Source organism: Pteropus alecto, unplaced genomic scaffold (genome assembly GCF_000325575.1).
Source record: "Pteropus alecto unplaced genomic scaffold, ASM32557v1 scaffold51, whole genome shotgun sequence".
Lineage (NCBI taxonomy): Eukaryota > Metazoa > Chordata > Mammalia > Chiroptera > Pteropodidae > Pteropus > Pteropus alecto.
The window spans coordinates 2,780,756-2,808,490 of record NW_006431922.1 but is presented as its reverse complement, the minus strand read 5'-3'; the positions used below and the strand labels follow the sequence as shown (position 1 = coordinate 2,808,490).

Below are 27,735 nucleotides of genomic sequence, written 5' to 3'. Positions count from 1 at the left end.
GAGCTGTGCAAGTGCTTACATTGCTATATATCAGGAAGTGGATAAAAACTTGATATTGAGATATTAGCTTACATTTACTAGATACTATGTGACAGGAACTAAAAATGCTATACTTAAAATCAAATTTTTTACCAATTATCCTACAGCGTAAACATTATCCTCATTTTGTACTTTGTCACTGCGATTAGGAAGTTCACTGAAGAGTATAACTGAATATCTGCAGCAATTACTTGAGCCTAGTTTTTATTCTTGAGACATTTAGTTTATCAAACTGACAAATCGCTATTTCCTCATTCAATAGCTCGTCACATTTTTCCAGGTAAGCAATAACTATTAATTTTATTTCCTTACCAATGATACTACCAAGAGAGGAGAACCAATTAGTAACTACTATAAATGATCTGCTAAATTCTTCTCATTAATAGCCTTAAAGTTTATGTATACAGTTCCAGATCTGGAATGCGAGTGTAAGGAGACCCCTGTGAAATAAGCCTAATAACAATTACTTTTGAGAAAACAGCCATTTAAATATCTGGAAATTGACCTGAGGGCATACAGTAAATGAATTAGTTATTAAAAAAAATTTTTTTAAGTCAAAGAGAATAGCCAGAGTGACATTTGAACCACTATCCACTCTTCTCCCTCTCCAACCCCCAGCTCAGTATGATGGAAACTCCACTCCAGGTGGATAAAGCCAAGAATACAGTGTTACCTCACCCCCTCAGTTCTCAGCCAAGGATGACAGTATCCTTGGAAGGGCAGGCAACCAGAATTTCTCATCTACCCAGCCACGTGTTACAGAGGCTAAATTCCAAGCAAGTAAGAACAGAGGTGAGGGGCTACCTTCTTTCACCCAGCCTCCACTCTTAGGGTAGAAGCGCCTTCTCAGACATGAGACACAAATAGTGGGCCTCTGGTCACCCTCACCCTAGCTAATTGGAAAGGCAAAGGTTCCAAACCAAGAGAGGCTACAGCCCCACCCAGAAGCCTGCTCCTAAAGTAAAAATGTCAGAGTTGCGTACCTACCACTACTCCTAGCTCAGAGCTGTGGCTCAGTAATTTTTGTCTAGAGAAAAAACCAGGATATAAAACAGGGCTCCAAAGCTATCCCCAAAAGATGCCAGGGCCATTTAATACGGGTGATGAAAACTTGTTTATGGTCCCTGGGAACAGAAACCTTTTCTTTTTAATGCTAGAGTATGGCTGTTATATGGAATCAAATTGGTCTTTTAAAGACTTTATTTTTATCCAGCTTTAGTAACACCGACACACACACACAAAAAACTACCTATTCAAAGGAGCCAGGATTTAATTGGATCAGGTTGTGGAGTAATCTATACTCCAGGGGATTGTTAAAAACAAGAGAGCAATCATTTTATGACTAGTGGAACTTGATAGGATCAAGTAGACAGTAAGGAGCCCTGCTAAAACCATGGTCGTCCCATAGTGACTGTGTACATGCTCAAGGCAGTAATATCTGAGGGCCAACATAAGAGGCTCCACAGTATGGAGGAAATAGACATCACTAAAATAAGTCCAATCAGACACTAAAGAGTTAAATAAGCCAACTAGAATAAGGTCCAGGGGATGAGGTGGAGGTGGAGGGGCTATCAATATCCAAAGTTGCTATAAACAGGAAATACCAATAGATTATCTTTTAAAAGAAACAAATGGAAATTCTGAAGCTAAAAAGTACAATACTAAAATGAAAAATACACCAGAGGGGCTCAACAGATTTGAACTGAAAGAATTAGCAAATTTGAAGACAGGTTGATAGGGATTATACAATCCAAAGAACAAAAAAAGAATGAAAAAAACTGAACAGAGCCTCAGAGAAATGTAGGTCACCATTAAGCACATCAACATATATGTAATGGGAATACAAGAATTCCAAGTATGATTTTTAAGAAATTCTTAAGTTTACAATCAAAAAGCTCAATAAACTCCAAGTATGATACATGCAAGATCTACTTCAAATATATCATAAAAAAATGCTTTATCAGTAACATCAAATGTAACAATGTAATCAAAATTAAAGGCATTTGTGCTTTAATGAACACTATCAAAGAAATGAAGCAAACCCAATGAATAGAGGAAATATTTCCAAATCATACATTTGGTAAGGAACTTATATCTAGAATATATAAAGATCCTTATAATTCAGTAATAAAAAAGACAATCCATTTAAAAAGGGGCAAAGAATATGAATGAACATTACTGCAAAGAAGATACACAAATGGCCATTAAACACACAAAAAGATGCTCAACATCACTGGCCACATAGAAATGTGAATTAAAACCACAATGACATAGCACTTCACAGCCACTAGGGTAGCTATAATCAAGAAGAAAGAAATAGCAAGTGTTGACAAGGATGTGAAGAAATTGGAAACTTCACACCTTATTAGAGGGACTGTAAAATGGTAGTCACTTTGAAACCCAGTCTGGTTGTTTCTCAAATAGTTATCATAGTTATTATATGTCCTAGAAATTTTACTCACAGACATATAGCCCAGAAAAATGAAAACATGCATCCACCCAAGAACTTATACACAAATATTCATAGCAGCATTATAGCAGCATAATAGCTAAAAAAGTAGAAACAACCCAAATGTCGATCAGTTGTTGAACGGAAAAGCAAAATGTGGTATATCCATAAAATATTATTTGGTAATAAAAAAGGATACATGCAAAAACATGAATAAACCTTGAAACGCTATGCTAAATGAGATGCCAGTCACAAAAGACCAAATAGTATATATTTTTTGATTCTCTTTATGTGAAATATCTAGAATATGGAACCATAGAGACAGAAAGTGTATTTGTAGGAGTTGGCTGCACATGGAGTGGTTAAGTGTGACAGCCAAAAGGTATATAGCTTCTTTTTTAGTTATACAGTGATAAAAATGTTCTAAAATTGATTGTAATGATAACTGCACAACTCTGTGACTATACTAAAAACTGTTAAACTGTACACTTTCAACAGGTGAATTGGATGGTATGTAAATTATACGTGGATAAAGATACAACAAAAAAGGTTCATACATAAAAACAGACAAGTTAAATTTTTTGAGAGTTTTATTATGGAAACAAAACAAGGTTAATTGTTTTGTAATTAAGCACAAAATAATTTCATTCTTGATAATAGGTACACGTTACAAAATCTCAATTAGTTTATGAACCAATTCTTTTAAAGGATTTATATTTACTGAAATTAACTTATTCTTTTGCAAAGACCTTAGTGTACTGGAGGAACATATTTAATCTAAATATTCATTGTCATAGATATGATTCAGAAGTCAACATACATAGACAGTTTATATTCATATTTGTTAAACAGCTATACAAAGCTATTAACTTAAAAAAGGATTCTTTAGGAGATATTTCAAACTGTAAGTGTGGAATGCATGTTTCTTTCTGATACTATAATTCCACTAAATACAATGGTCAGATGTTCAGTGTATCTCTTACAGAACTGCACTATATGCCAAGATTAAAATATTGCAAATTCTAAGATACTTATAAACAGAAATGATTCAAAGATGCCTTTATGCTAAATCCAGCAAATCTTGTTCTAAAATGACCTTTTTATTATGAAGAACAAGTTAAGTATAATGTTTAGAAAACTTAATGGATGGAAAACAGTTGAGGCAAATATATTCCTTTGCAATTTTCACATGTAATTTTATTTAAGCTGTTTATACATTCAAAACTTACTAATAAAAAACTTAATAATGAGTTATTTCCATAAAAAATTGTTCAATTTTACTTACAACTTTTCAGAGCTGTAATTTTAATACAAAATGGGATCTAAAACTATTAGCAAATAGCAACAATACAGACTATGTATTTTAAAAACTAGACAAATGGAGACTAGCTTGAGAAGTAAATCAGCAAGTAGTTATTTGCTTTACAAAAGGTTCTTAAATATACAGGATAATTCATAACATATTCCCTTTAAATATTCATGTATTTAAAATCAATTTACCAAAAAAATTGATTGACAACTTTTAGCAACCCCACCAATTTTATAAAAACAGGCAATGCTTTTATCTGCAAAAGGCATCAAAACGTTTTAGTTCAAAATAGAAAGGGCTAAAAAAAAACACCAATTTTTAAAAAACATAACAGTTTAACAAGATGGCTATCACTGTGCCCTTCAAGAAATTCATAATTTTTTTTTAAAGCATATTTTTTCAGTCCCAACTTATAACTCACTTTGACTTCCATTTCTGCTTTTCCTTGAATCAATCTGGACTGTGTGGAAGAGTGCCGCAACATTGAGGCTATTGGTGATTTGGGTTTAATATCCTGAAAAAATATGCTGTCTGTATATATAAAGTAATAAAGAAAAAAGTTAGTTCTGAAATACAATGCATACTCCCTAGGTTGTAAAACCTACCAGTCTAACAAAAAGCACCAAGATGCAGATGACAAAGAGAGAAAAAACATGAACCAGCACAAAGTCATTACCATATTCCTTATCAGATTAAGTTTTATTTGTTGGATTGTTTGGTATTTGGGAAGCTAAATAAATGAATTTAGCAAGCCAGAATCCCATGACAATCCATAACAAAGATTTGCCTATTAATGAATTAAAGTTACTAGTGAAAATAGCATAGTGAGGACTCTTTGTGCCTAACAACAGAGGAAAAAGTTAACAGATTTTTCTTATGGAAAAAAAAGAAATGGAAATATTTTTTTGGAAAATAAAAGATAAACTATGAAACAACAGTAAGGCACTTATTTCAATAGTTTTACAACAGCAAGGGCAAAGTATGTTTTGTATTTCTTCAAGAAATTCCTTCCGCACAAAACCATAAACTTTGCTCTTTACATAGATTTTCTTTTTACTCCTCTTTAATTCTCCCCACACACACACTTCCACCCCTGACCTACAGACCAGACTGGACCGGGGCCTGGCACCCCCAGGGCCTGGCGCAGGGTCCATGGCTCCACCTGGAGTGCAAACCCAGAACCTTCTGCGTATAAAGCAGACGTGCTAACCACTACACTATGGAGCCACCCCTGCATAGTAGATCTTAATTGTCAAATCTAAAAACTGTAAATTACCCAAATAGAATTACTTGCAGAATTCTTAATCTTTTGTTACTCTACAAATAATTAAATGCTCCTCAAAGTTTTTTAGTACTATTGTTTTAACTATAGTTAAATTTGAAGCAAATAAGCTTATTTCTCATATCCAATATTATTATTTCTATATTAAAGCTTACATTTCCCTTTTCAACCAATGCTGAATGAAAAATTCGTTTAAAAAATTCAATTAAAAATTTTTTCAATTAAGTTTCTCTGAATCTATTTTTTAAAAAAAGGTTGAAAAGCAAAAGCAACTTATTAATATGTCAAAAACAAAAAACAAATTTAGCATATTTGATCATAATATCAATACAAATCAATTAAATATTTCATGCTACACAGAAAATAGTTCTATTTCCCTTCAAAATATGCAAGCTGACTTTTAAATTATAATGTTTTACATGCTCTAATCACAAGTAATACCATGTGACTTTTCACTATGTACTTAAGTAAAATTTCCTAAAGGCTTGAAGCTAAATATTAGTGAATCACTATTAAGATGTAGAGAGAACTTGAAACACCCTGCCTTGCTATCTTAATTGTTAGAAATGTACATAAAAGCATGAAATGAGAACCAATAAAACAAATGCACTAGATATATGACACCACCATCAATTAAAAAATATATGCAACAGAAAAATAAAGATAATGGAAAGATGCACTCTTCTAATGTAGTAATTTAGAGTAATGAAATTGCAATTTTTACAGCACTCTAAAATTGAAAATTTTGAAAACTTGTTCACTGAACAGGTATATAAAGTAAAACTAAACATGCATCCCATCTTATTAAAATGCTAATACCTATCCTGAATCTCTTTATAAAGCCAAATTAATATTTTTAGGATTTAACAAATGATTAAAAATTTGAAAACATTTAACTTCAAGGAACAGAACATTCAGACTATGAAACTGTGCTATGAATTTTATTATAATTGTCATTTTGTTCATCTTGAAGACTATCAGTTTCATAAATAATAGCACTTGTTTTATAATAAATATATCTGTATACAGAGGTATGTTTAACAGCATCTACATGTATCTCTAGAAACTGTTGTTCGTTTTAGTGTATATATTTTTATTATGATAGAGATTTTTTACTTAATACTTCAGTAGAAAACATGTGAAGAGTATATACTCCATAATCATATTTTTTAAAAACCTGAATTCTTGTAAAATGTCTGTTTTAAAAAATATATAGGTTAACAAGTTACTGTTTTATCATGATTAAATGCTATCAAATTCATGGACATAAGTGAAAAAAGCTAACCACTTACTAGTCATAAAATAATAAAATACAATACATGCTATATATATTACTAAGAAAATGCTCATTTATATAATCAGATGATGAGAGTAGTAATATGGAAAATCAGGATATGTCTTTACCTATATCCTTAAAAATCACTTTCCTTTATATCATTTCCATTTTAATTTAAATGCCACATATATTCAGCTAACATTTAAATTAGTTTTTATTGTAATATTTCAGTTCTATTATAAACCAAGAAATACTTTCAGAAACTGTCTTGAGGGTAAGAATATTCTTTCCTTCTATTCTGTAATTATATTACATTAAGTATGTATTAAATGTTACGTTTGAGATATATACTGACTTTGAACATATTCAAATTCAAGGTCAATGTTATGAGACAATGAAGATTTTGAGGAAAATTTTATAATACTTTAGAAGGTGAAATCTTTAAAGACCAAGTAACAGTAAGAATACCTGGCTGGAATATAGCCGAGTGGCAAGATTTCACATTTTACCAAAGGACCGTAATGCTTAATCGTCTATCCCCCACAGAACTTTGGATCCAGTTAACTGCAGGAGCAGGGAAAAGCAGCAGCATTTCAAATGTCCATACTCTGATTTAAAAAGACACCAGATAGATAGAAGAAAATCATGTTTTATTTCAGGTGGTGTAAGTCTTTGAAATGAAGGCTCAGTATTTTCAAGACTGAAAGGATATCACAGTGTTGATTTTATATACAAAGTAGGATCTGTTCCAGTACACTCTAGTGAAATAATTCACATATGGAGAATAGTTAATTTTGACCTCATGACAAAATCGCCCATATTTTGAGTAGGTTAACCTGTCACTCTCTTCGTAAACCACCTATGAAAAGATATGAAACATAATATTAAAAAGCTTATAGGAGAAATGCAATCAATGTACGAATATTTATACGAAAAAATACATTATGCTAAACATGGACAATTCCACCTTGTTTAGCAAACATCTCACATTGATTAGCACATAGAAGCCTTTTCATAGGACAATCACCAAATACACTAAACTTCTGAGCTTCCCATTGAGATTGAGAAACCAGCATAAAAAGTTTCCAACTTTTAAAAGATTTAATCCTAAAATATAGAAAGCTATGTCTCCATAGTCCATTATCATTCCTCTGAAGAGCCTTATCGTAGAGCCTACTAAGGCAGAGAAATGAACATATAATATATTCTTGCTGTACATTCGAACACTTCTCCTGATATAGAACTGACTCACAATTATATAGTAGGCAAGTAAATTTTTTATGACTTATCCAGTGAAAACTTTTACATTCTCTTCTTAATTATGTTCACTAATATAGCTTAGCTAACTTGAAAAGTTTTCTATAATAAAACACTAAATATTATTCTAATGCCTATGAAAGAAGTCAGAGAGCCTACTTTAAAAGAGTAAAAGGTTAGGGAGCACTTTAAGATCTTGTTCCCCAGCATATGTCGTTGGGTTGGCTCAAATAAACTCTTATAAAAATTTAAAAAAAAAACTATATTGAAACCAATATAGTTTTATTAACCAATGTCACCCCCAATAAATTTAATAATAAAAAGACTGTAATAATGAAGTAATTTTTCTAGATACGTATCAAATTATAAGAAATTTCAACATAATGATGCAACTAGTTGCTCTTTAGATTATTATGAGTTAAAATAAATCATCATTCAAATCAAATTATGCTTTTTTAAATAATAAATGTTGAACATGCACAAGTAAAGGCAATGAATAAGGAATCCGGGTATTGGTAAAATTTTTCTTCTTTGTAAAAATGGCCAACTTTTCTTTTGTACATTGAAAAAATACTTCAAACTATTGTTAATAGCCCCCCCCATTGTTATATAGCTTTTAATTATATTCTTAGTTTAATTCCAAAAATAAAGTTTGATGATTACAAGTTTAAATAAAGTCATTTCTCTCAAAAAGACTTAACTTTCCAAATGGTTACTTACATGGCCATTTGCAATGTCTAATAAATCTTTAACCCTACAGCCTCTCATGGTTCCCACTTCATTGCAGATAGCATCTTCTACAATTAGGTAATTTGCTTTATAAGATGTCAGTATTTTATAAACATCCTCAGCAGATCGCTTTGAATAAATTTGATAGATCTGAAAGAACACAATTAAAACAATTATTTTAAAAGACATTTAAAACTTCTGTAAATCAAAAAGCATTTACTGTCTATGGAAAATACTGCATACTATCTATGGAAAATAAAGATATTCACTAAGACTCGATTCCTGCCCTCAAGAAGTTCATATTAATATGCTATTAGACATTTGTATATTTTCTTTGGAGAAATGTACATTCAAGTCCTTTGTCGATTTCCCCACCCTCCAGCTTTAATGAGACATAATTGACATATAACATTGTATAAGTTTAAAGTGTACAATGTGTTAATTTAATACTTATATATGGCAAAATGTTTACCACCATAACATTAGCTAACACCTTCATCATGTCAGGTAAAAACATTTAAGATCTTACTCCCTTAGCAATCTTCAAGTATATAATACAGCATTGATAACTATAATTACCATGTTGTACATTAGATCCCCAGAATTTATTCAGCTCATAACATAAAGTTTGTACTCTTTGACCCTCCAGACCTAGGTAAGTATCACTCTACTCTGATTCTATGACTTTGGCTTTTTAAAATTCCATATATGTGATATCACACAGTATTTGTCTTTTCTATCTGACTTATTTCACTTAACATAATGCACTCAAGATTCATCCCTGTTGTTGCAAATAGACTTTCATTTTTAAATTGGGCAAATTTATCTTTTTATTATTGAGTTGTAATAGTTCCTGTTATTTTTTTCATTACCATATATCAGAGTATTTTATACTCATTCTAAACAAGAGATAAAGTCAGCAAGATTAAAAATAATTTGACTATTGTTAGAAAATAATGAATGAGCCAAAGACGCTTAAAACTTATGTCTTGGGGGTGGCTCCATAGTGTAGTGGTTAGCACGTCTGCTTTACATGCAAAAGGTCCTGGGTTCGCGCCCCAGGTGGAGCTTCGGACCATATGCCAGGTGCGCCAGCTCCCCCACAGCCCCCACCCCAGTGTACCGGGTCCGCCAGGCCCCTGGCATGTGCCACGAGCACGTGGGAGGTGCCCCACTTTCAGAGATACAGTTCTTAGAAACAGTGGCAACATCTGTAGGTCAGGGGTGGAAGTGGGGTGGGGGGCAGTTAAAGAGGGGGAAAAAAAACTTACGTCTTGATTCCATGGCATTTTTCATTACAATTTTGCTGACATTATTGGATAATAAGCCCTGGATATTATTACATATTAAAGTTTTTCAGCTTTTCTGAAATGCTAACATTGGACCAGCTCTTATTACCCTTTAGAAAATAATAAAATCACAAATGTTAGGCCAAAACCATCACAAACTATTTGTCCTGAAAATATTGAGATTTGAAAACTAGACTGCCCAAGTTCCCATCTATTTACAAAATATCCAGTAGCTGCTTACTATACATTATAGTTGCTGTCTATCCAGCACCTTTTGGTCCAATGTCCTCTGACATGCTAGAGACACTGATGTAAACATTCCGTGGTGCACTGAATGTTAATAAATCAAAAGGAAGTTTCTCAGTCATTTCACTTTGCTAAGTTTCAACAGGAATGGTTCTATCCTACGCAGCCTATACCTCTTCATAGATTTTTTAAACATACACTTTATTTTTAAGTTTGAGGAGACTGTAACATACTCTTGTCTTGGTGTTTTAAAAACACACTTCTATTCGATGTGTGTTTTTCGATGGCAATAACATTACTGATAGACTAAGGCAGGGCTTCTTGAACTCAGCACTACTGACAGTTTAGGCCAGATAATTCTTTGTTGGGACAAGACAGAGACTGTTTTGTGCATTGTTGAATGTTTAGCAGTCTTCCTGATCTCTACCCCACTAGATGCCTGTAGAACCCTTCATCTAATTATGACAACCAAAAATATCTCCAGACATTGCCGAATGTCCCTGGGGGCATAACTGTCCCATGTTTGGGAATCACTGGCATAGGAGATGATACAAAAATCAGTCACATGTTATGAATTATAAATAACATCTAATTAAAATGATATAGTCTCTCATTTATGGAGTGCAGTTTGAATTTTAATTTAACAACAAATTTACTCAGTACTTGCTAGGTACCAGACACCAGGAAGACAAAAGTTTGAAAAAAAAAAACATGGTTCCTATTCTCATAGTCAAGTCACATAAAACTTAAAACTCTATCTAAAATGTTTAATTAGAATCTGAATTAACTGTAAAAGATTCTGAAAGTACACATTAGAAAAAAGACCAACCAAAAGAAAACAAAGCCATGTCAGAGTTGCTTGGTTTAAATCCACAAAAAATAAAGTTCAGACATATGCTGTGTATATTCTAAGCAACAGTACCTTTTAGAAGTGCAGCAAATACTAATTAGAAGCGTCTGTCTCTCAGGTAAATTACTCTCAGGTGGACCTCCCTATCTCTGACCTTTACCCTGCTTTAATCTGTTCTATGACCATAATTAACTCTCCAAAACAAATCTAAGCATTCCATCCTAGTCTTATTAAAGATCTTTGATAACTCCCAAATGCCTCAAGGGTAAGTCTAAATTCTTTAGCATGACATTCCAGGTCCTTCAGAATTTGGCCTTAATTTATTTTCTAGTTTTATTACCATACAAATTTCATGGCTCATGTTATTTTTTCAGACTAAACTCATAGGTATTCTATTTCCAAACAAGTTTCTACTCATCCTTTGAAACTGAGATCAAGAGAATGCCCTTTATGAAGACAGATTTTTGTAGGCAGAATTGATTGCTACTGCTTTTGAACTCCTCTTTGTACTTTCTGGGTTTATATGTGTATATGTATGTACACATACAATTACAATTTAACAGTACATAATAACATAATAGCTAACATTTAAATTTTTCAGGCGTAGTGCATTATCTCATTTAACTCTCATAACTAAGAGGTGAAAACTATTATTTCCAGATTCATAAACTTGCTCAAAATTAAAGAAACTAAGGAAGACACAAATAAATGGAAAGATATTCTATGCTCGCTAGACCAGATAGACTTAATTGAAATTTTTAGTGTTTCTCCCCAAAGCATCAAACTATACATTTTTCTTAATGGCACAAGGAACCTTTTCTAAAACAGACTACATGTTAGGACACAAAACAAGTCTCAGTAAATTTAAGAAGATTAAAATCATATCAAGCATCTTCTCTAACCACAATGGTACGAAACTAGAAATCAATTACAAGGGAAAAAAAACTGAAAAATGCACAAACACATGGAGGCTACATAACATGCTACTAAACAATAAATGGGTTAACAATGAGATCAAGGAATCAAAAGATACCTTGAGACAAATGAAAATACAATGACCTAAACTCTATGAACACAGCAAAAGCAGTTCTAAGAGGGAACTTCGCAGCAATATAGGCCTACCTCAAGAAATAAGACAATCTCAAGTAAACAATCTAACCTTACACCTAAAGGAACTAGAAAAAGAACAGCAAGCAAAGCCCAAAGTGAATTGAAGGAAGGAGATAATATAAATCAGAGCGAAAATAAATGAAATAGTCTAAAAAAACATACAAAAGATCAATGAAACCAACAGCTGGTTCTTTGAAAAGATAAATAAAATTGATATACCTTTAACCAGACTCATCAAGAAAAAGAGAGGACCCAAACAAATCAGAAATAAAAGAGGAGAAGCAACAATTGATTCCACAGAAATACCAAGAATTATAAAAAAATACTAGGAGCAATTATATGCCAACAAATTGAACAATCTGTAAGAAATGGATACATTCCTAGAAACATACATTCTTCCAAAACTAATTCAAGAAGAAACAGAAAATCTGAACAAACCGATTACTACTAATGAAACTGTATCACTAATTTAAAAAAAACTCCCAACAAACATAAGTCCTGGACTGGATGGCTTCACAGATGAATTTTACCAAACATTCAAAAAGAAAGAACACCTATTCTTCTCAAACGATTCCAAAAAATTCAAGAGAAGGAAAGCCTCCCAAGCTCACTCTACAAGACCACTGTTACCAATTTCAAAACTAGACAGAAACATTACCAAAAAAAAAAATCTTAGGCAGATATCCCCGATGAACAAACATGCAAAAGTCCTCAACAAAATATTAGCAGACTGAATTCAACAATACATTAAAAAGATCATACACCATGATCAAGTGGGATTTATTCTTGGGATGCAAAGTTGGTACCGTATCCACAAATCAATTAATGTGATATACCACATTAACAAATTGAAAGACAAAAATCATAAGATCATATCAATAGATGCAGAGAAAGCATTAGACAAAACCCAGCATCCATTTATGATAAAAATTCTCAGCAAAGTGGGAACAGAGGGAACATATCTCAACATAATAAAGGCCATATATTACAAACCCACATTTAACATCATACTCAATGGGGAATAACTAAGTGTTTTTCTCAAGATCAAGAAAAAAACAAGGATGTCTACTTTCAGCACTTTCATTCAACTTAGTATTGGAAGTCCTAGCCGCAGCAATCAAACAAGAAAAAAAAATAAAAGCATCAAAATTGGAAAGGAAGAAGTAAAAGAATCATATTTATAGATCACGTGATACTCTATAAAGAGAACATTAAAGAATCCATCAAAAAATTGTTAGAACTGATAAATGAATTCAGTAAAGTATCAGGATACAAAATTAATATTCAGAAATTGGTTGCATTCTATATATCAATAACGATCAGAAAGAAAAATTAAGAAACAAATCCCATTTACAATTGCTTAAAAAAAATAATACATAGGAATAAATTTAACCAAGGAGGTAAAAGACTTATACTTGGAAAATTGTAAGTCTCTTAGGAAAGAAACTGAAGGAGATACAAATAAATGGAAACATATACTGTGCTAATGGATATGAAGAATTAGCATCGTTAAAATGTCCATACTACCCAAAGCCATCTATGGATCCAATGCAATCCCTATGAAAATACCAATGGCATTTTTCACAGAACTAGAACAAATAAGCCTAAAAGACCCCAAACAACCATAACAATTTTTAAAAGGAAGAATAAAGTTGGACATAACACACTACCTGATATCAAACTATACTACAGGGGGCTCAAAACAGTATGGTGGTGGCATAAAAATTGACATATAAATCAATCCAACAGAATAGCCCAGAAATAAATCCACGCCTATATGGTCATTTAATCTATGATAAAAGAGACGAGAATATTCAATGGGGTAAAGACAGTCTATTCAATAAATGGTACTGGGAAAACTAGTCAGATACCTACAAAAAATGTAACTGGAGCACCTTCTTACACCACATACGAGAATAAACTCAAAAGGAATTAAAAACTTAAATGTAAGACCCAAAACCATAAAACTCCTAGAAGAAAACATAAACAGCAAACTCTCTGAAATTACTCTTAGTAATGTTTTTTTGGATATGTCTCCTCGGGCAAGGGAAGCAAAAGAAAAAATAAACAAATGGTAGTTCATCTAACTAAAAAGTTTTTGCACAGGAAAGGAAACCATCAACAAATGAAAAAAAAACCTACTGAATTGGAGAAGATATTTGTCAATGATACATCTGATAAGGGGTTAATATTCAAAATTTATAAAGAACTCATACAACTCAACAACAAGACAACAAACAATCCAATCAAAAAATGGGCACAGGACTTGAACAGACATTTCTCCAAAGAGGACATACAAATGGCCAACAGACGTACAAAAAGATACTCAAAGTCAGTAATCATCAAGGAAATACAAATTAAAACTACAATGAGATATTACCTCACATCGTCAGAATGGCTATCATCAATAAATCAAAAAAAAAGTGTTGGTGAGGATGCAGAGAAAAGGGACCTTTGTGCACTGCTGGTGGAATTGCAAATTGGTACGATCACTATGGAAAACAGTTTGGAGGTTCCTCAAAAGATTAAAAATTGAACTACCTTATGACCCAGCAACTGCACTTCTGGGTATTTATTTAAAGAAAACTAAAACACGAATTCAAAAAGATATATGCACCCCCATGTTCACTGCAACACTATTTAGTCAAGATATGGAAGAACCTAAGTGCCCAGTAACGGTCAATTGGATAAAGACACTGTATGTAGTACATATGTACAATGGAATATTATTAAGCCATTAAAAAAAAATCTTATCATTTGCAACAACATGAATGGATCTAGTGAGTATTATGCTAAGGGAAATAAGTCAGATAGAGAAAGACAAATACCATATGATTTCACTTATATGTAGAATCTAAGGAACAAAATAAAAGAACAAACAAAACAGATACAGAGAACAAACTGGTGGGTGGTTGGGGGGCTGGGTGAAAAAGGTAATAGGATTAAGAAGTACAAACTGGTAGTTACCAAATAGTCATGGGGCTGTAAGGTGCAGCATGGGGATATGGTGATTTGTGTGTGGAGCAGGTGGCTGTTGGATTGGTTGGGGGGACCACTACATAAATGTATGGATGTCTGGCCACTATGCTATACACCTAAAACTAATATAAAATAATATTGACGTCAACTCTAATTAAAAAAAAAAAAAAAAGATAGTCTGTGTTCATGGATTGCACAAATAGTTAAAATGTCCATATATCCAAAGCAATGTACAGATTCAATGCAACCCTTATTAAGATTCCAATGACATTTTTTGCAGAAGTAGAACAAATAATTCCAAAATCTGTATGAACCACGAAGGACCCCAAATAGCCAAAACAATCTTGAGAAAGAACAATAAATCTGGAGGTATAACACTCCCTGATTTCAAAATATACTAGTAAGGTATAGTAATCAAAACAGTATGGTATTGGCATAAAAACAGACAAAAAAACTCAATAGAACAGAATAGAGCCCAGTCAATAATAATGTAGTAACTATATATAGTGCCCAGGTGGGTACTAGACTAATCATAAATTATATAAATGTCTAACCACTATGCTGTACACCTGAAACTAATATAAAATATTGAATGTCGACTGTAATTGAAAAAAAAGAGAGACCCCCAGAAATAAACCTACACATATATGGACAGCTAACTTACCACAAAAGTGTCAAGAATATACAATGGGGAAAGGACAGTTTCCATAACAAATGGTGTTGGGAAAACTGGACAGCCACATGCAAGAGAATGAAACTAGACTACCTTACAGCATACACAAACATTAATTCAAAATGGATTAAAGACTGGAATATAAGCGCCAGGCCCCAGGTATACGCCGCGAGCGCATGGCAAAAGACACCCCGCATTCAGAGATCCAGTTCTTAAGGGGAGACAGCAACATCCATAGGTCAGAGGTGGAAATGGTGGTGGGGGGGAATTAAAGAGGTGGGGAAAAAAGAAGACTTGAATATAAGACCTGAAACCATAAAATTTCTGGAAGAAAACATAGCTCCTTGACATTAGTCTTGGTGATGTTTTTTTTGGATCGGACTCTGAAAGCAAAAGAATCAAAAGCAAAAATAAACAAATGGAACTACATCAAACTAGAAAGCTTCTGCAGAGCAAAGAAAAGCATCAACAAAACAAAGGCAAACTACTGAATGGAAGAAGAAATTTGTAACCGATAAGGGCTTAATATCCAAAATACATAAAGAACTCATATAACTCAACAATATCAACAAAAAAAAACTTGATCAAAAAATTGTCAGAGGATCTGACTAGATATTTTTCCAAAGATATACAGATGTAACAAGTACACGAAAAGATACTCTACATCAGCAGTCCCCAACCTTTCTGGCACCAACTACCGGTGCTCCTATGAGAATCTAATGCCTAATGATCTGAGGTGGAGCTGAGGTGGTGCTAGCACTGGGGAGTGGCTGCAAATACAGACGAAGCTTCTTGCTTGCTTACCTGATCCTCACCTCCTACTGTGCGGCCCAGTCCCTAACAGGTCACGGACAAATACCCTGGTCTGTGGACCTGGGGGTTAGGGACCCCTGTTCTAAATCACTAATCATCAGGGAAATGCAAATCAAAACTGCAATGTGATATCTTTGTGTACCTGTTAGAATGGCTATTATTAAAAAGGGAAGAAATAACAAGTGTTCATGGGAATGTGGAAAAAAGGGAACTATCATGCACTATTGGTAGGATGTAAATTGGCACAGACACTATGGAAAACAGCATGGAGTTTCCTCAAAAAATTAAAAATAGAACTACCATATGATCCAGCAATTCCACTCTGGGTATTTATTTGAAGAAAATGAAAACACTAATTTAAAAAGATATATGCACCCCTATGTTCACTGCAGCATTATTTACAATAGCCAAGACATGGAAACACTCTAAATGTCCATCAATACATGAAAATGTGGCACATATATACAATGGAATATTCAGCCATAAATAAGAATGAAATCTTGCCATTTGCGAGAACGTAAATGGACCTTGAGGGCATTATGTTAAGTGAAATAAGTTAGAGAAAGACAAATGCCATATGATTTCACTTAAATGTAGAATCTAAAACAAACAAACAACACACACTACCACAGAGAACAGATGGTGGTTGGTGGGGAAAATGGGTAAAGGAAGCCAAAAGGCACAAATTTCCAGTTATAAAATAAAAAAGGCATGGAGATGCAATGTACAGCATGGCAACTATAGTTAATAATACTGTATGGCATATTTGAAAATTGCTAAGATAACATCTTATAAGTTCTCATCACAAGTAAAAAAATTTCTGTAGCTATGTATGGTGATGAATGTTAACTAGACTTACTGTGGTGATAATCTGCAACATGTACAAATATCAAATTATTATGTTGTACACCTGAAACTAATATAATACTGTATGTCATTATGCCTCAATTAAAAAAAAAGGCACTGTGGAAATCTCCTGCCCCCAAAAGATATTGCTCAAGGTAACAAAGCCGCTATATGGGAAGATAGCGTTTGAGTCCAGAATCTCTAATTCCAGAGTCTGCATTCTTAGAGTCTAACCTTTATACTATAGTGTAACTTCTATGATGCTATACTTCTTCCTTAGCTTAGAGTATACCTAAAAACTATATGAAATCCTCCCAAATTAAAAAACAATATTTTGAACTCAGGTTCAGCTGGTAATTGCCTCCAGATATCATTTAAATCCATAACAAACATTCAAAACAATATATTCTCTGAACAATAGTAATTAGATACTATTCTAATGTTATACTAAGTATAACAGCCCATACTAAAAAATAAATCACAGTGGAATAGAATTTTACCTTGGAAATATAAAGTGTACCAAGACATTAACTGATAGCTTTCCTTCAATAATCTGATTGAGAACAATGATATTTTCAAAATTATGTTTCTCTTTGTGAAATATTACACATCAGTTCCCCCGAAACTCTGAAAAATTAAATGTTTCTCCAACAAACATATCTATACTATTCATAAAACCTTTAATAGTTTAACTTCGGCTCTTTTTGTTAAATGTATTACACAGCTTTTTAAAAACTAAAGCTAATTAACTCTTCTAAAATTGTTTAAATGTTCCTAGCTAACCAGGACTATACACGTCATTGCAAAACTATACTAAAATAGTGATGTTAAAAAAGATCCACATATAGAATCTAAAATGCCTCACATTTTCGTTTCTCTTGAGAAGATCTTCATCATTGTAAAGAGGCAAGCTTGTTACCATCCAGCCAGTACATAATTTAATCACACCCATTAACTGTGGACTTCCTGCAAACACAGCTGCAACTGGAGCTTGCCTTCTGCAAAAGAACCATAAAGATTAACATACTGGAAAGGTAAGTATACTATTTAGATCACTGATTTATATCAACTCTGAAACACCAGGCAACTTACAATGTATTGTACACTTAAGTTTCAATGTCGGCTTTCATTTCACTTCTGCTTTCAAAAAATATCGAGCACTTATGATTTTAAAGGATGAAGATACAGAAAATTTTTTAAAGGTGGGTGGTAGAGACAAGACCCCTGTTTTCAAGAGTGAGTAGATAAAAGACAATAAACACAGAAATCAGGTCACATTAATGTTATTACAAACTAGTGCAGGATAATGGGATATAGCTACAAAAATATACTATTTTATGTAGTGTGATCAATTCAATAATGATACTGGGAATTCTCAAATTCATCTTTTGCAAATATTAACCACCACAACCCAACTCCTTCAAGATCCATCTATCCTCCTGTTCCTTCCCTACCTTTACACACATATCTGTCTCCAGAGAGCACATGTAGGACTTCTCCTGTTCTCTGAACCAGGATCCAAAGTCCCAGATGGATGCCACTTGCAGGACTAAGAAACTCAGAAGCAGATCCCAAAGGTCTACTCTATCCCTATGTGTTAGGGATAGTGCCAAGTTCTGGAAATACAGATGGCACACAGCCACTGTCCCAGTAATGGAGAAACAAACATGAAACAGAATAATTACACCACAGGAACACAAATGTCCAACGGTCTGAGACATAACATCCCATGTTCAGGCCTTTGCTGTTTTTGAAAATATGTATTATGATAAATCACACACATAAATGTAGCTCCCTCTTTTGTTAATGAAAACATAAAGCTATATAGTCAGTGGTCTATAATGGTTAATTCACAAAAAGTATTAATAGACAATAGTTAAGACTGATCTAAAGAAAACAATTTTTATTTATATGAGGGGGTGTCATTACAATATAAGACCTTATAAAAAGACCTATTCTCATTTCCATATACCTATTCTATAAACTTATTCCTCATTTCTAGAAATATTTTTTTGTCCCTCCCCCCACCATAGTTTTCTGGCCTTTTTTTGTCATGTTTCAGTTTCTCCTCCTATGTCTTCAATAATTTTCAATGCAGTTATTTCAGTCTCAATCCATGCAAAATAGCCAGAATGATTCTTCTTCCTATAGCTATGCTCTAGGAAAAAACCTCTGGTACTGGTCATATGACTTGCTTTGGCCAACAAACAATAGCAAACATAATGTGAGCAGAAACAAAACATACTTGACATTGAGACTTGCCATCTCTTGCTGCTTTTGGGAACTCTACAACCGCTACCTTGTAAATGAGCCCAGGCTACCCTGGGCTGGATGATGAGAGGCATTTGGCCAAGTCAATTCCATCCCCTCAGCTGATACCTACCCAACCCAAGACACATCAGAGCTGAGGTGGCCCAGACCAGAAGAATCCTCCCCACTGTCCACACTCAGCTGACCCTAAAAACTGTGCAAAACAACACGTTTGTTGTTCATAAGCCACTAAGTTTTATGGTAGCCTATTATGCAGCAAAACTTACTGACACACATTTTATTATCAGAAATTGATATAGATCTAATTCTAGAGAGCTGATTTTTGCTATGTTAAACTGTTTCTTCATGTGTTTTGTAATTTTAGAGCTCAACTTCATGAAGCTTTATTTGTGGAATCCTTGTAACCTGCATTGATATATCAGGTATTTTGACTACCCCAGAACCACTTTTTATTCTGATTTCTTAATTTTGGGTTTCCTGGATCAGTCAAGTGTCATTTCAAACTACTACCCCATGTGAGTTCAGATCTATTGCTATAAATTCAGAGGAGAGACCTTTTTAGACCAAGAGCTGAGGCCAAAGCTTTCTAATTATCTTTCTCTGTCACTTATGGATCTTTTGCTAGTCTATCCTTTCACTAATAGTGTTACTCCTTGAGGACCCCTTAGTTTTATATGTGTGTGTTGAAGGAGGGAAAAAGGTGCCTCAATTACAATTCTCTTCTTCCATAGACCTAAGACCACATCTCTTGTCCTGGTAGGCATTAAAACTGAAATTAAAAATCTGGTTACCAAGACTAGCGATCTACCATTCATCCACCTCCAAACCAGGGCAAAACAAACAACCTTTTGAATATCTAAACAAAAGGATATTTGTTCCTTTTTATTCCACATTTCTAGGTGTTTGATGGTGAAGAGTCTCAAATCTCAAACTTATCAATGCTAAATTTTCAAAAGAGATGACTTCAATTAGAAAATTAGGATAAGTCCAATAAAATATCCCTAAAAATATCCCTAAAAACACAGTGAAAAATTCTTGAATTTTTTGAGAAGAATTTGAAAAACTACTTTTCCCTCCTGAATCCAATTAATAGCATGCAACGATTGGTTAATAGTTTAACAACAGTCTTGGGCAGGGCAGTCCAGTTCTTACTTTATCCAGGTCATGAGTTCCACTGTATCGGGGTCATAGAATTCTTGTAGTTCTGTTAATTCTGTCATTAATCTTGGAAAAAACTAAAACGCAAAACAAAATCCCCCAAAAGTTTAAGTATCTAGAAAGTTTAAAACTGTTCAAGACCAAGAGACTAACATAAGGCAAACAATATTACAACATTGTTCTTATTGAAAAAAATCATAGCTCACTTTACTTTCAGTGACCTGCTCATCCTTCTCAACCCAAATGATCTATTTATGGTTAATTTACTGCCTAGACTCAATAAACAATTTTATCATTAATAAACAACTAATCATCGATGTATCTTTTTTGCGCACACATAATAAATAAAGTAATTTTGGGTCAAATAATTCACAAATTTACTGGCAATTAGTTTCACATTTATTATAAGCCAAAGAATTTATATTATTTTATAGATATTTAAATTTTGGAGTACCCAAAATACTTTTAATATTAAGACCGATTTTTTTCAGCAATTTCCTATTTCAATTATAAACCACATGACAGCATTAGAAATTTGCATTAGATGGCATTCTAAAAATGTTTTAGTGTTTCTCTCATGTTCCTAATGGTAAAAAAATTAAACATTATTAAGAATATCATATTTTATTTTGTTAGAACAGTGTCTCAATATAAGTATTCTATACATACATATATATTTATCACTATTTTGTAGGTAAAGTACATCTTTATATAAAAATCTGATTTTCTTACCTCTTTCCATAAGCTGAGACCTATTATAGTGGGCACAGCCATGCTCAGAATAAGAGCCTAAAATATTAAAACAAAAAGCATTATGGATAAATACATTTCAGAAGATACTTTACTAGACATTGACTCTATGACCAAGCACATAATAATATAGCTATAAAATTTCAGTTAAAGAAATTTAAGTCAGCATGAAAACCTAGTTCACAGAGTGAGATGGGTGAAGACTAATGATGAGTTTAAGACATATTAAACACATTAAGGCAGAACACAGAAATGGTTAACACTCATAACATTTCAAATAGCAAATTGATATTTGATGATTTTGCCAGGAATTTAAGTTATGAAGAGCACACAAAGGTTAATGAAATGCTGCCTTAAAAGCTAACAACAATAACAAAAAGAGAATGAATTAATACAGGAAAAATCGCTAATATATAACAATATACTAGCATGCTAAAATAAAAATGTATAAATTCCTCTGGAAAAGTCTGGCAAAACAGAACATGACTATTATCAAAGATAATCAATTATTCATCATCTTCCTTCCAAAACCTTTCTTCTTATTGTCCCATGTCCATTGGTGACCCCATGATCCATAATCATATAAACCAAAAACCTAGGAAACATCTGTGATTTCTCCCTCGTCCTCACTCTCCTATACTTAATCAAGCACCAAGTCTTATTAATTTTACTCACTACTTTTTTCACTCCAGTCTAGCACAGTAATAATTGAATGGCCTTGCAGTTAGAAAAATGTGGGTATAAATCATGGTTTCCAGACTTATAAGCTATGTGATCTCAGGGAAGTTATTTAACCAGTTTAAGCCTTAATTTTCTGTCTATAAAATACAGATAACTAAATTTAGCCAACAGATATTTGTAAGGGTTAAATAGAATGTGAAATACTTTGAAGAGTACTTTGAAGAGTATTTTCATCCACCACTGCCTGTATCTGAGTGACAGTATCCCTCCTCACTCCCGTCTGTCATCCTTAAACCTATCCTTCATAGACCTGTAAGGGTGAGCTGAGAGAAAAATTTAAGTCTGACTTCTCACACCCTTGCATAAACATCTCAGTCTATTCCTACTGCCTGGATAAGACTTAGCACCACAGCATGACACTCAAAGGCCTCTGTGACTTTATCCTCCTCAATTTCTCCATTCTCATTTCTTAAACACACCCCAAACTCATATTTAAGTGCCAACAAAACTAAACATAACATGATTTTTCTTTGCTTGTTTTTATTCCCTTTGATTGCATCATGTTCTTTGCCTGTGTTTATTCCTTCTACCACAAGTACCTTTTCTTTCTCCATTTGACTAATAACTCAGCTTTCAAATGTCATACTGGAAAGTCTTTGAATCCCTAACAAACTGAATTAAGTAGCCCTTCTCTATGTTCCAAAAGCATCCTGTCAATACTTTTTATTACCTGTTTTTATGACCAGGAGATTGTAATCTACTTGATGAAATTAATCATGTTTTAGTTATCACTGCAAATAGCAGGGATAGCACAGTATAAATGCTCCATTCACAGTGAAATCATAGCACAGTTCTAAATCAAACCAAGAAAAAAATAAAAATTCTTGATAACCTATCACATTAATTCACTTTATTTACCTTTTATGTCTTAAGTTGTCTGAATTAAAATGCATTACTTTTATAACCAGAAATTATAAAAAAAAGTCACAGGATCTTTTTCTACTTGTAAGTCAATCTGATTGACTCATGCTATTTCAATGATATTCAATGCTGTTTCCATTTATATAATTAGAAGAGAAACAAGTACTTAATCTAAAATAACAATGACTCACCAACAATACTGGGTGTATAGTTCGTAATCGAAGCCACTTGAAAAGTGTCATCCAGAGTTCAGAAGAACATACACCAGATGCTGCTAACATACACACATAAGGAGTCCAGAGGTATTTCAAGCTGGAAAAGACAAAAGAAATCACATATGAGATATCCTATGAACATCATTATTAACTAATTTCTCTTTTCTGAGTTCTTTCCTATTACCTATGCAATTACCACAAAGTTGAGGAAGAATAAAAAAGCTTAGCCTCTAATTTTCAGCAACAGATTGTTTCTTAAATAATCAAGAAGATGTGTGTTCCTGTTAGAATAGCTATAATCAACAGGGCAAGTAATAATAACAAATGCTGGAGAGGATGCAGAGAAATAGGAACCCTCATACACTGCTGGTAGGACTGCAAACTGGTACAGCCACTATGGAAAACAATATGGAGGTTCCTCAACAAACCAAGAATTGATCTACCATATGATCCAGCAATCCCTCTACTGGGTATTTACCCCAAAGACTTGAAAACTCATATCTGAAAAGATATCTGCACACCAAAGTTCATGGCAGCATTATTCACAGTGGCCAGGACATGGAAGCAACCAAAGTATCCTATAATAGATGATTAGATAAAGAAGCTGTGGTACATATATACAATGGAATATTACTCAGCCATAAGAAGAGATGAAATACTGCCATTTGCAACAACATGGATGGACCTTGAAATAATCATACTAAGCAAAATAAGCCAGACAGAAAAAGTTGAAAATCACATGATATCACTTATATGTGGGATATAACCCTAAAAGCAACAAATGAACAGGACAGAGACTCATGGACATGGACAATAGACCAGTGGTTACCAGAGGATGGGGGTAGAGGGAGGTAAATGGGGAAAAAAATTTAATCATTTCTTCAAATAAATAAATAAATACATAAATAAAAATAATACATGTGTTACTAAAATGAGGTTGAATAGCATTAATATAGATGAAGGTATAGCAAAATTGTAATCTTGGAGAGACTATGAACTTATAATTTTTCAGAAGGCAATATGGCAGAAGCCATAAGAATTTGAAATACCTCAAGACAATCCCATTTCTAGTAATATAGTTTACAGATATATTAGCATAAGTGTGTAAGATACACATAGCGGCATAGTTTTAATAGAAAAAAATTTGAGACCTAACTATCTTTCAATAGGTATTGATTAAATAAATTAAGAAAAACAAAAAAAGAAAATGCAAAGTTTCATGTATTCCGTTTGCCTGGTTTTTTGTTTTTTTCTTTTTTTAAGGTAGATTTATGGTATAGCCAAAACATAACATCTGGAAAGATACTGCTAATAGTGGTGACCTCTGAGGGGTGGGATGAAAGGATTTTCATTTGTTACTTCATATATTTCTACATTGCTAGGGTTTGTTATAACCTGCATTATTACTTTTGAGATTAATTTTTAAAAAACAAAGATTAAAAATTGGGGCTCTTAGAAGATTAAAAATCTAAGTGCATGGAAAAATAAACTTTTGCAAAAGACAGTAAAATAAAATAAGAGACAGTACATTACTTTATGCTGTAAGTTGTAGAGGAAACACGAGGAACCCATTATCCTCAGTAATGGTGAAAGCTGAAGATGAAAGAGGAAGTTTTAAACGTGCAGATGTCAGTGCTTCATATTGATTATCAAGGAAAGATAACATTTCAGAAGATAACTTTTGTAATTAATACTAAGGAGAACAACAAGATCCTTCCATGACATATATTCCTTAATGCTTAACTAGAAAGAGACTAAAAGAACATAATATAATGTGAATGATTATGGTTTTATAAAACAGTAAAGCTATGCAACGGGGAAAATAAAGTAATATTCATTCATCTAATGAACATTAATCATGCACTGCAGGATGACCAAAGTACTAGAGAGGAATAAAGAAAAATAAGACATGGCTCCAGCCCTCAGGTCTTATCAAGATGGAAAAAAACTGAACATATGGAAAACAGAAAATAAATATTAAAAAATTATAAGGTTTAGGGGTTTAGGGTTATATGAAAGCAAAATGACAAATTTGAGAGAAATGCACTTAATGAAGGTTTTTAAGAAATACAGACTTGGGCCTTGAGAGAAGTAGTGGATATATATAGAATTCACATTGCTAAGACAGAAGAATTGCTTTAGTTTCCTCTGGTCCTAATTTCTTAATTTCTGACAATATCAACCTATTCTTCCAGTCAGCAGAATCAATACTAGAGTCTGGCTTATAACTCCAGGGGACACCATTCATACTGAATTATATGAATATAACATCCCCTGGAACACAAACTTCCTGCTCTAGAGATTAGATCATTAAGCCAAAGCCATCAATTTCTCTGTATCCATCCCTTCCTTATCATTTTATTGCCAGAGCTTACTAGTTAATATCTCTACCTTTAGACTCTCCTTTAACTCAGCCAAATTCCAAATGAATCTTCTTCAAATATAACTATGATTAGACACTCTCTGTTCAAAACTCTTTGATGGTTCCCCAGTCCCTACTGAAATAAGTGAAAATTCATCTAAATGGTTTTCAGGGCACTCTAAAATATAGTCTTGACTTGCCTTTCCATTTTTTTCCTACCACTCCTAAAAATGATTAGTGTTCCAGACAGTTTGCAGAACAATCACAATGTTTCCATCCATAATGCATATATAGTTTCTCCCTCCTGGTACAACTGCACCCCTCTCTGGTTGCTGCCTTAGACTCTGATTCCCATTATAGCCAGACTCCTTGAAGTCCACATTCATCTTTTCCTTCCTCACCTTCTACTCTCTGATCATGTCTTCCTTTAAAAATTCCTCTTTTGGCCTTTCTGCTGGTGGATGCCACAAAGTAAGCATAAAGTCTTTCCTCCCACAGTCATCATGTCTAAGTCAGCATCTCCCAAAGAGCCCAAACAGCTGCAGAAGCTCTTCATTGGAGGTTTGAGCTTCAAAACAACTGTTGAGAGTTTGAGGAGCCATTATGAGGATTGGGGAACGCTCACAGACTGTATGGTGATGAAAGATCCAAACGCCAAGTGTTCCAGAGGCTTTGGGTTTGTCACATATGCCACTGTGGAGGAGGTGGATGCAGCCATGAAGGCAAGGGCACACAAGGTGGATGGAAGAGCTGTGGAACCACAGAGGTTGGTCTCAAGAGAAGATTCCCAAAGACCTGGTGCCCACTTAACTGTGACAAAGATTTTTGTTGGTGGTATTAAAGAAGACACTGAAGAACATCGCCTAAGAGTTTATTTGGAACAATATGGCAAAACTGAAGTGACTGAAATCATGACTGACCGAGGCAGCAGTGGCTAGAAGAGAGGCTTTGCTTTTGTAACCTTTGATAATGACTCTGAAAACAAGGCTGTCATTCAGAAATACCACACTGTGAACAGCCACGACTGAAGGAAGGAAAGCACTATCTAAGCAAAAGATGGCTAGTGCTTCACCCAGCCAAAGACGTTGAAGTGTCTCTGGAAACTTCGGTGGTGGTTGTGGAGGTAGATTTAGTGGGAATGACAAATTTGGTCATAGAGGAAACTTCAGTGGTCAAGGTGACTTTAGTGGCAGCTGCGGTGGTGGAGGATATGGTGGCAGTGGGGATGGCTATAATGGATTTGGTAATGATGGAAGTAATTTTGGAAGCAGCAGAAGCTATAACAATTCTGGCAATTACAACAACTCATCTTCAAATTGTGGACCCACGAAAGGAGGAAACTGGAAGCGGAAGCTCTGCCCCTGTGGTGGTGGAGGCCAACACCTGGCCAAACCACGAACCCAAGGTGGCTGTAGCAGTTCCAGCAGCAGCAGTAGCTATAGCAGTAGCAGGAGGTTTTATTTACTGCCAGGAAACAAACTGGAGAGGAGAACCAGAGAAGTGATAGAGAAGCTACAGGTTACAACACATTTGTGAACTCAGTCAAGCACAGAGGAGGCGGGGCCTAGCTGCTACAAAGAAGACATGTTTTAGATAATACTCATGTGTATGGGCAAAAAACTGGAGGACTATATTTGTGACTAATTGTGTAAGAAGTTTAGTTTCCATTCCGTGAAATTTGTAAAGCATTCCAACAGAGGTTTTTGGGTTTTAGAGGGGTTTTTTTTGCACCCATGCAGTTGACTGCTAAATGTCTTTTTAAAAAAATTCCTCCTTTGGCTCTGAGTTTCAGATTTTCCTGGGGTCCCCACGCTGCAGTCCCTACTACCACTCATGCAGTTTCCAATTCTTAAATATTTTAGTTTTGGCCTCTTTCCTCCATATCCACTGCTACTCTCTTCTAAATTCTATTGTGACACCTTCTTAATTGGTTTATTTTCCTTAGATATTGTTTTTCTTAAACCTTTCTCAACCATTGCTTCCTGAGAGATCTTCTTTAAAAGAAAATCTGAGCATGTTAAATTTCTGCTTAAAAATACCTAATCTGGTCCCTGCTTATATTTCCAGACATATCTCCTGCTACTTCCCTCAAAATTATCCCATACTTTTAGTTTTCAGAAAATACTTCTGTCCAGATTATATATACACAAGACAATTTAAAGTCTGGCCAATCTCTACTTATCTCTCAACACTGTCACCCCATTTAGGAAACTTTCCTTAGACTCTTTCC

At 33.9% G+C, this 27,735-nt stretch overlaps 1 protein-coding gene and 1 pseudogene across 12 annotated transcripts in view; one reads left to right on the top strand and one right to left on the bottom strand.

The window, feature by feature from the left end:
- Positions 1-6,006: 6,006 nt before the first annotated feature.
- Positions 6,007-27,735, bottom strand: part of DPY19L4 (dpy-19 like 4) — a 63,516-nt gene continuing 41,787 nt past the window's right edge. For all 12 annotated transcript variants that reach the window (XM_006906826.3, XM_025043348.1, XM_025043352.1 and 9 more), the window contains 6 exons: positions 23,120-23,240; positions 21,309-21,365; positions 20,571-20,653; positions 18,013-18,145; positions 8,333-8,491; positions 6,007-7,214 (listed from right to left, as the gene is read on the bottom strand). In XM_006906826.3, the coding sequence (XP_006906888.1) occupies positions 7,050-7,214; positions 8,333-8,491; positions 18,013-18,145; positions 20,571-20,653; positions 21,309-21,365; positions 23,120-23,240 (718 nt within the window). In that variant the 3' untranslated portion in view covers positions 6,007-7,049. The remainder of the gene's footprint in view (positions 7,215-8,332; positions 8,492-18,012; positions 18,146-20,570; positions 20,654-21,308; positions 21,366-23,119; positions 23,241-27,735) is intronic.
- LOC107195306 lies at positions 23,995-27,719 on the top strand (annotated as a pseudogene).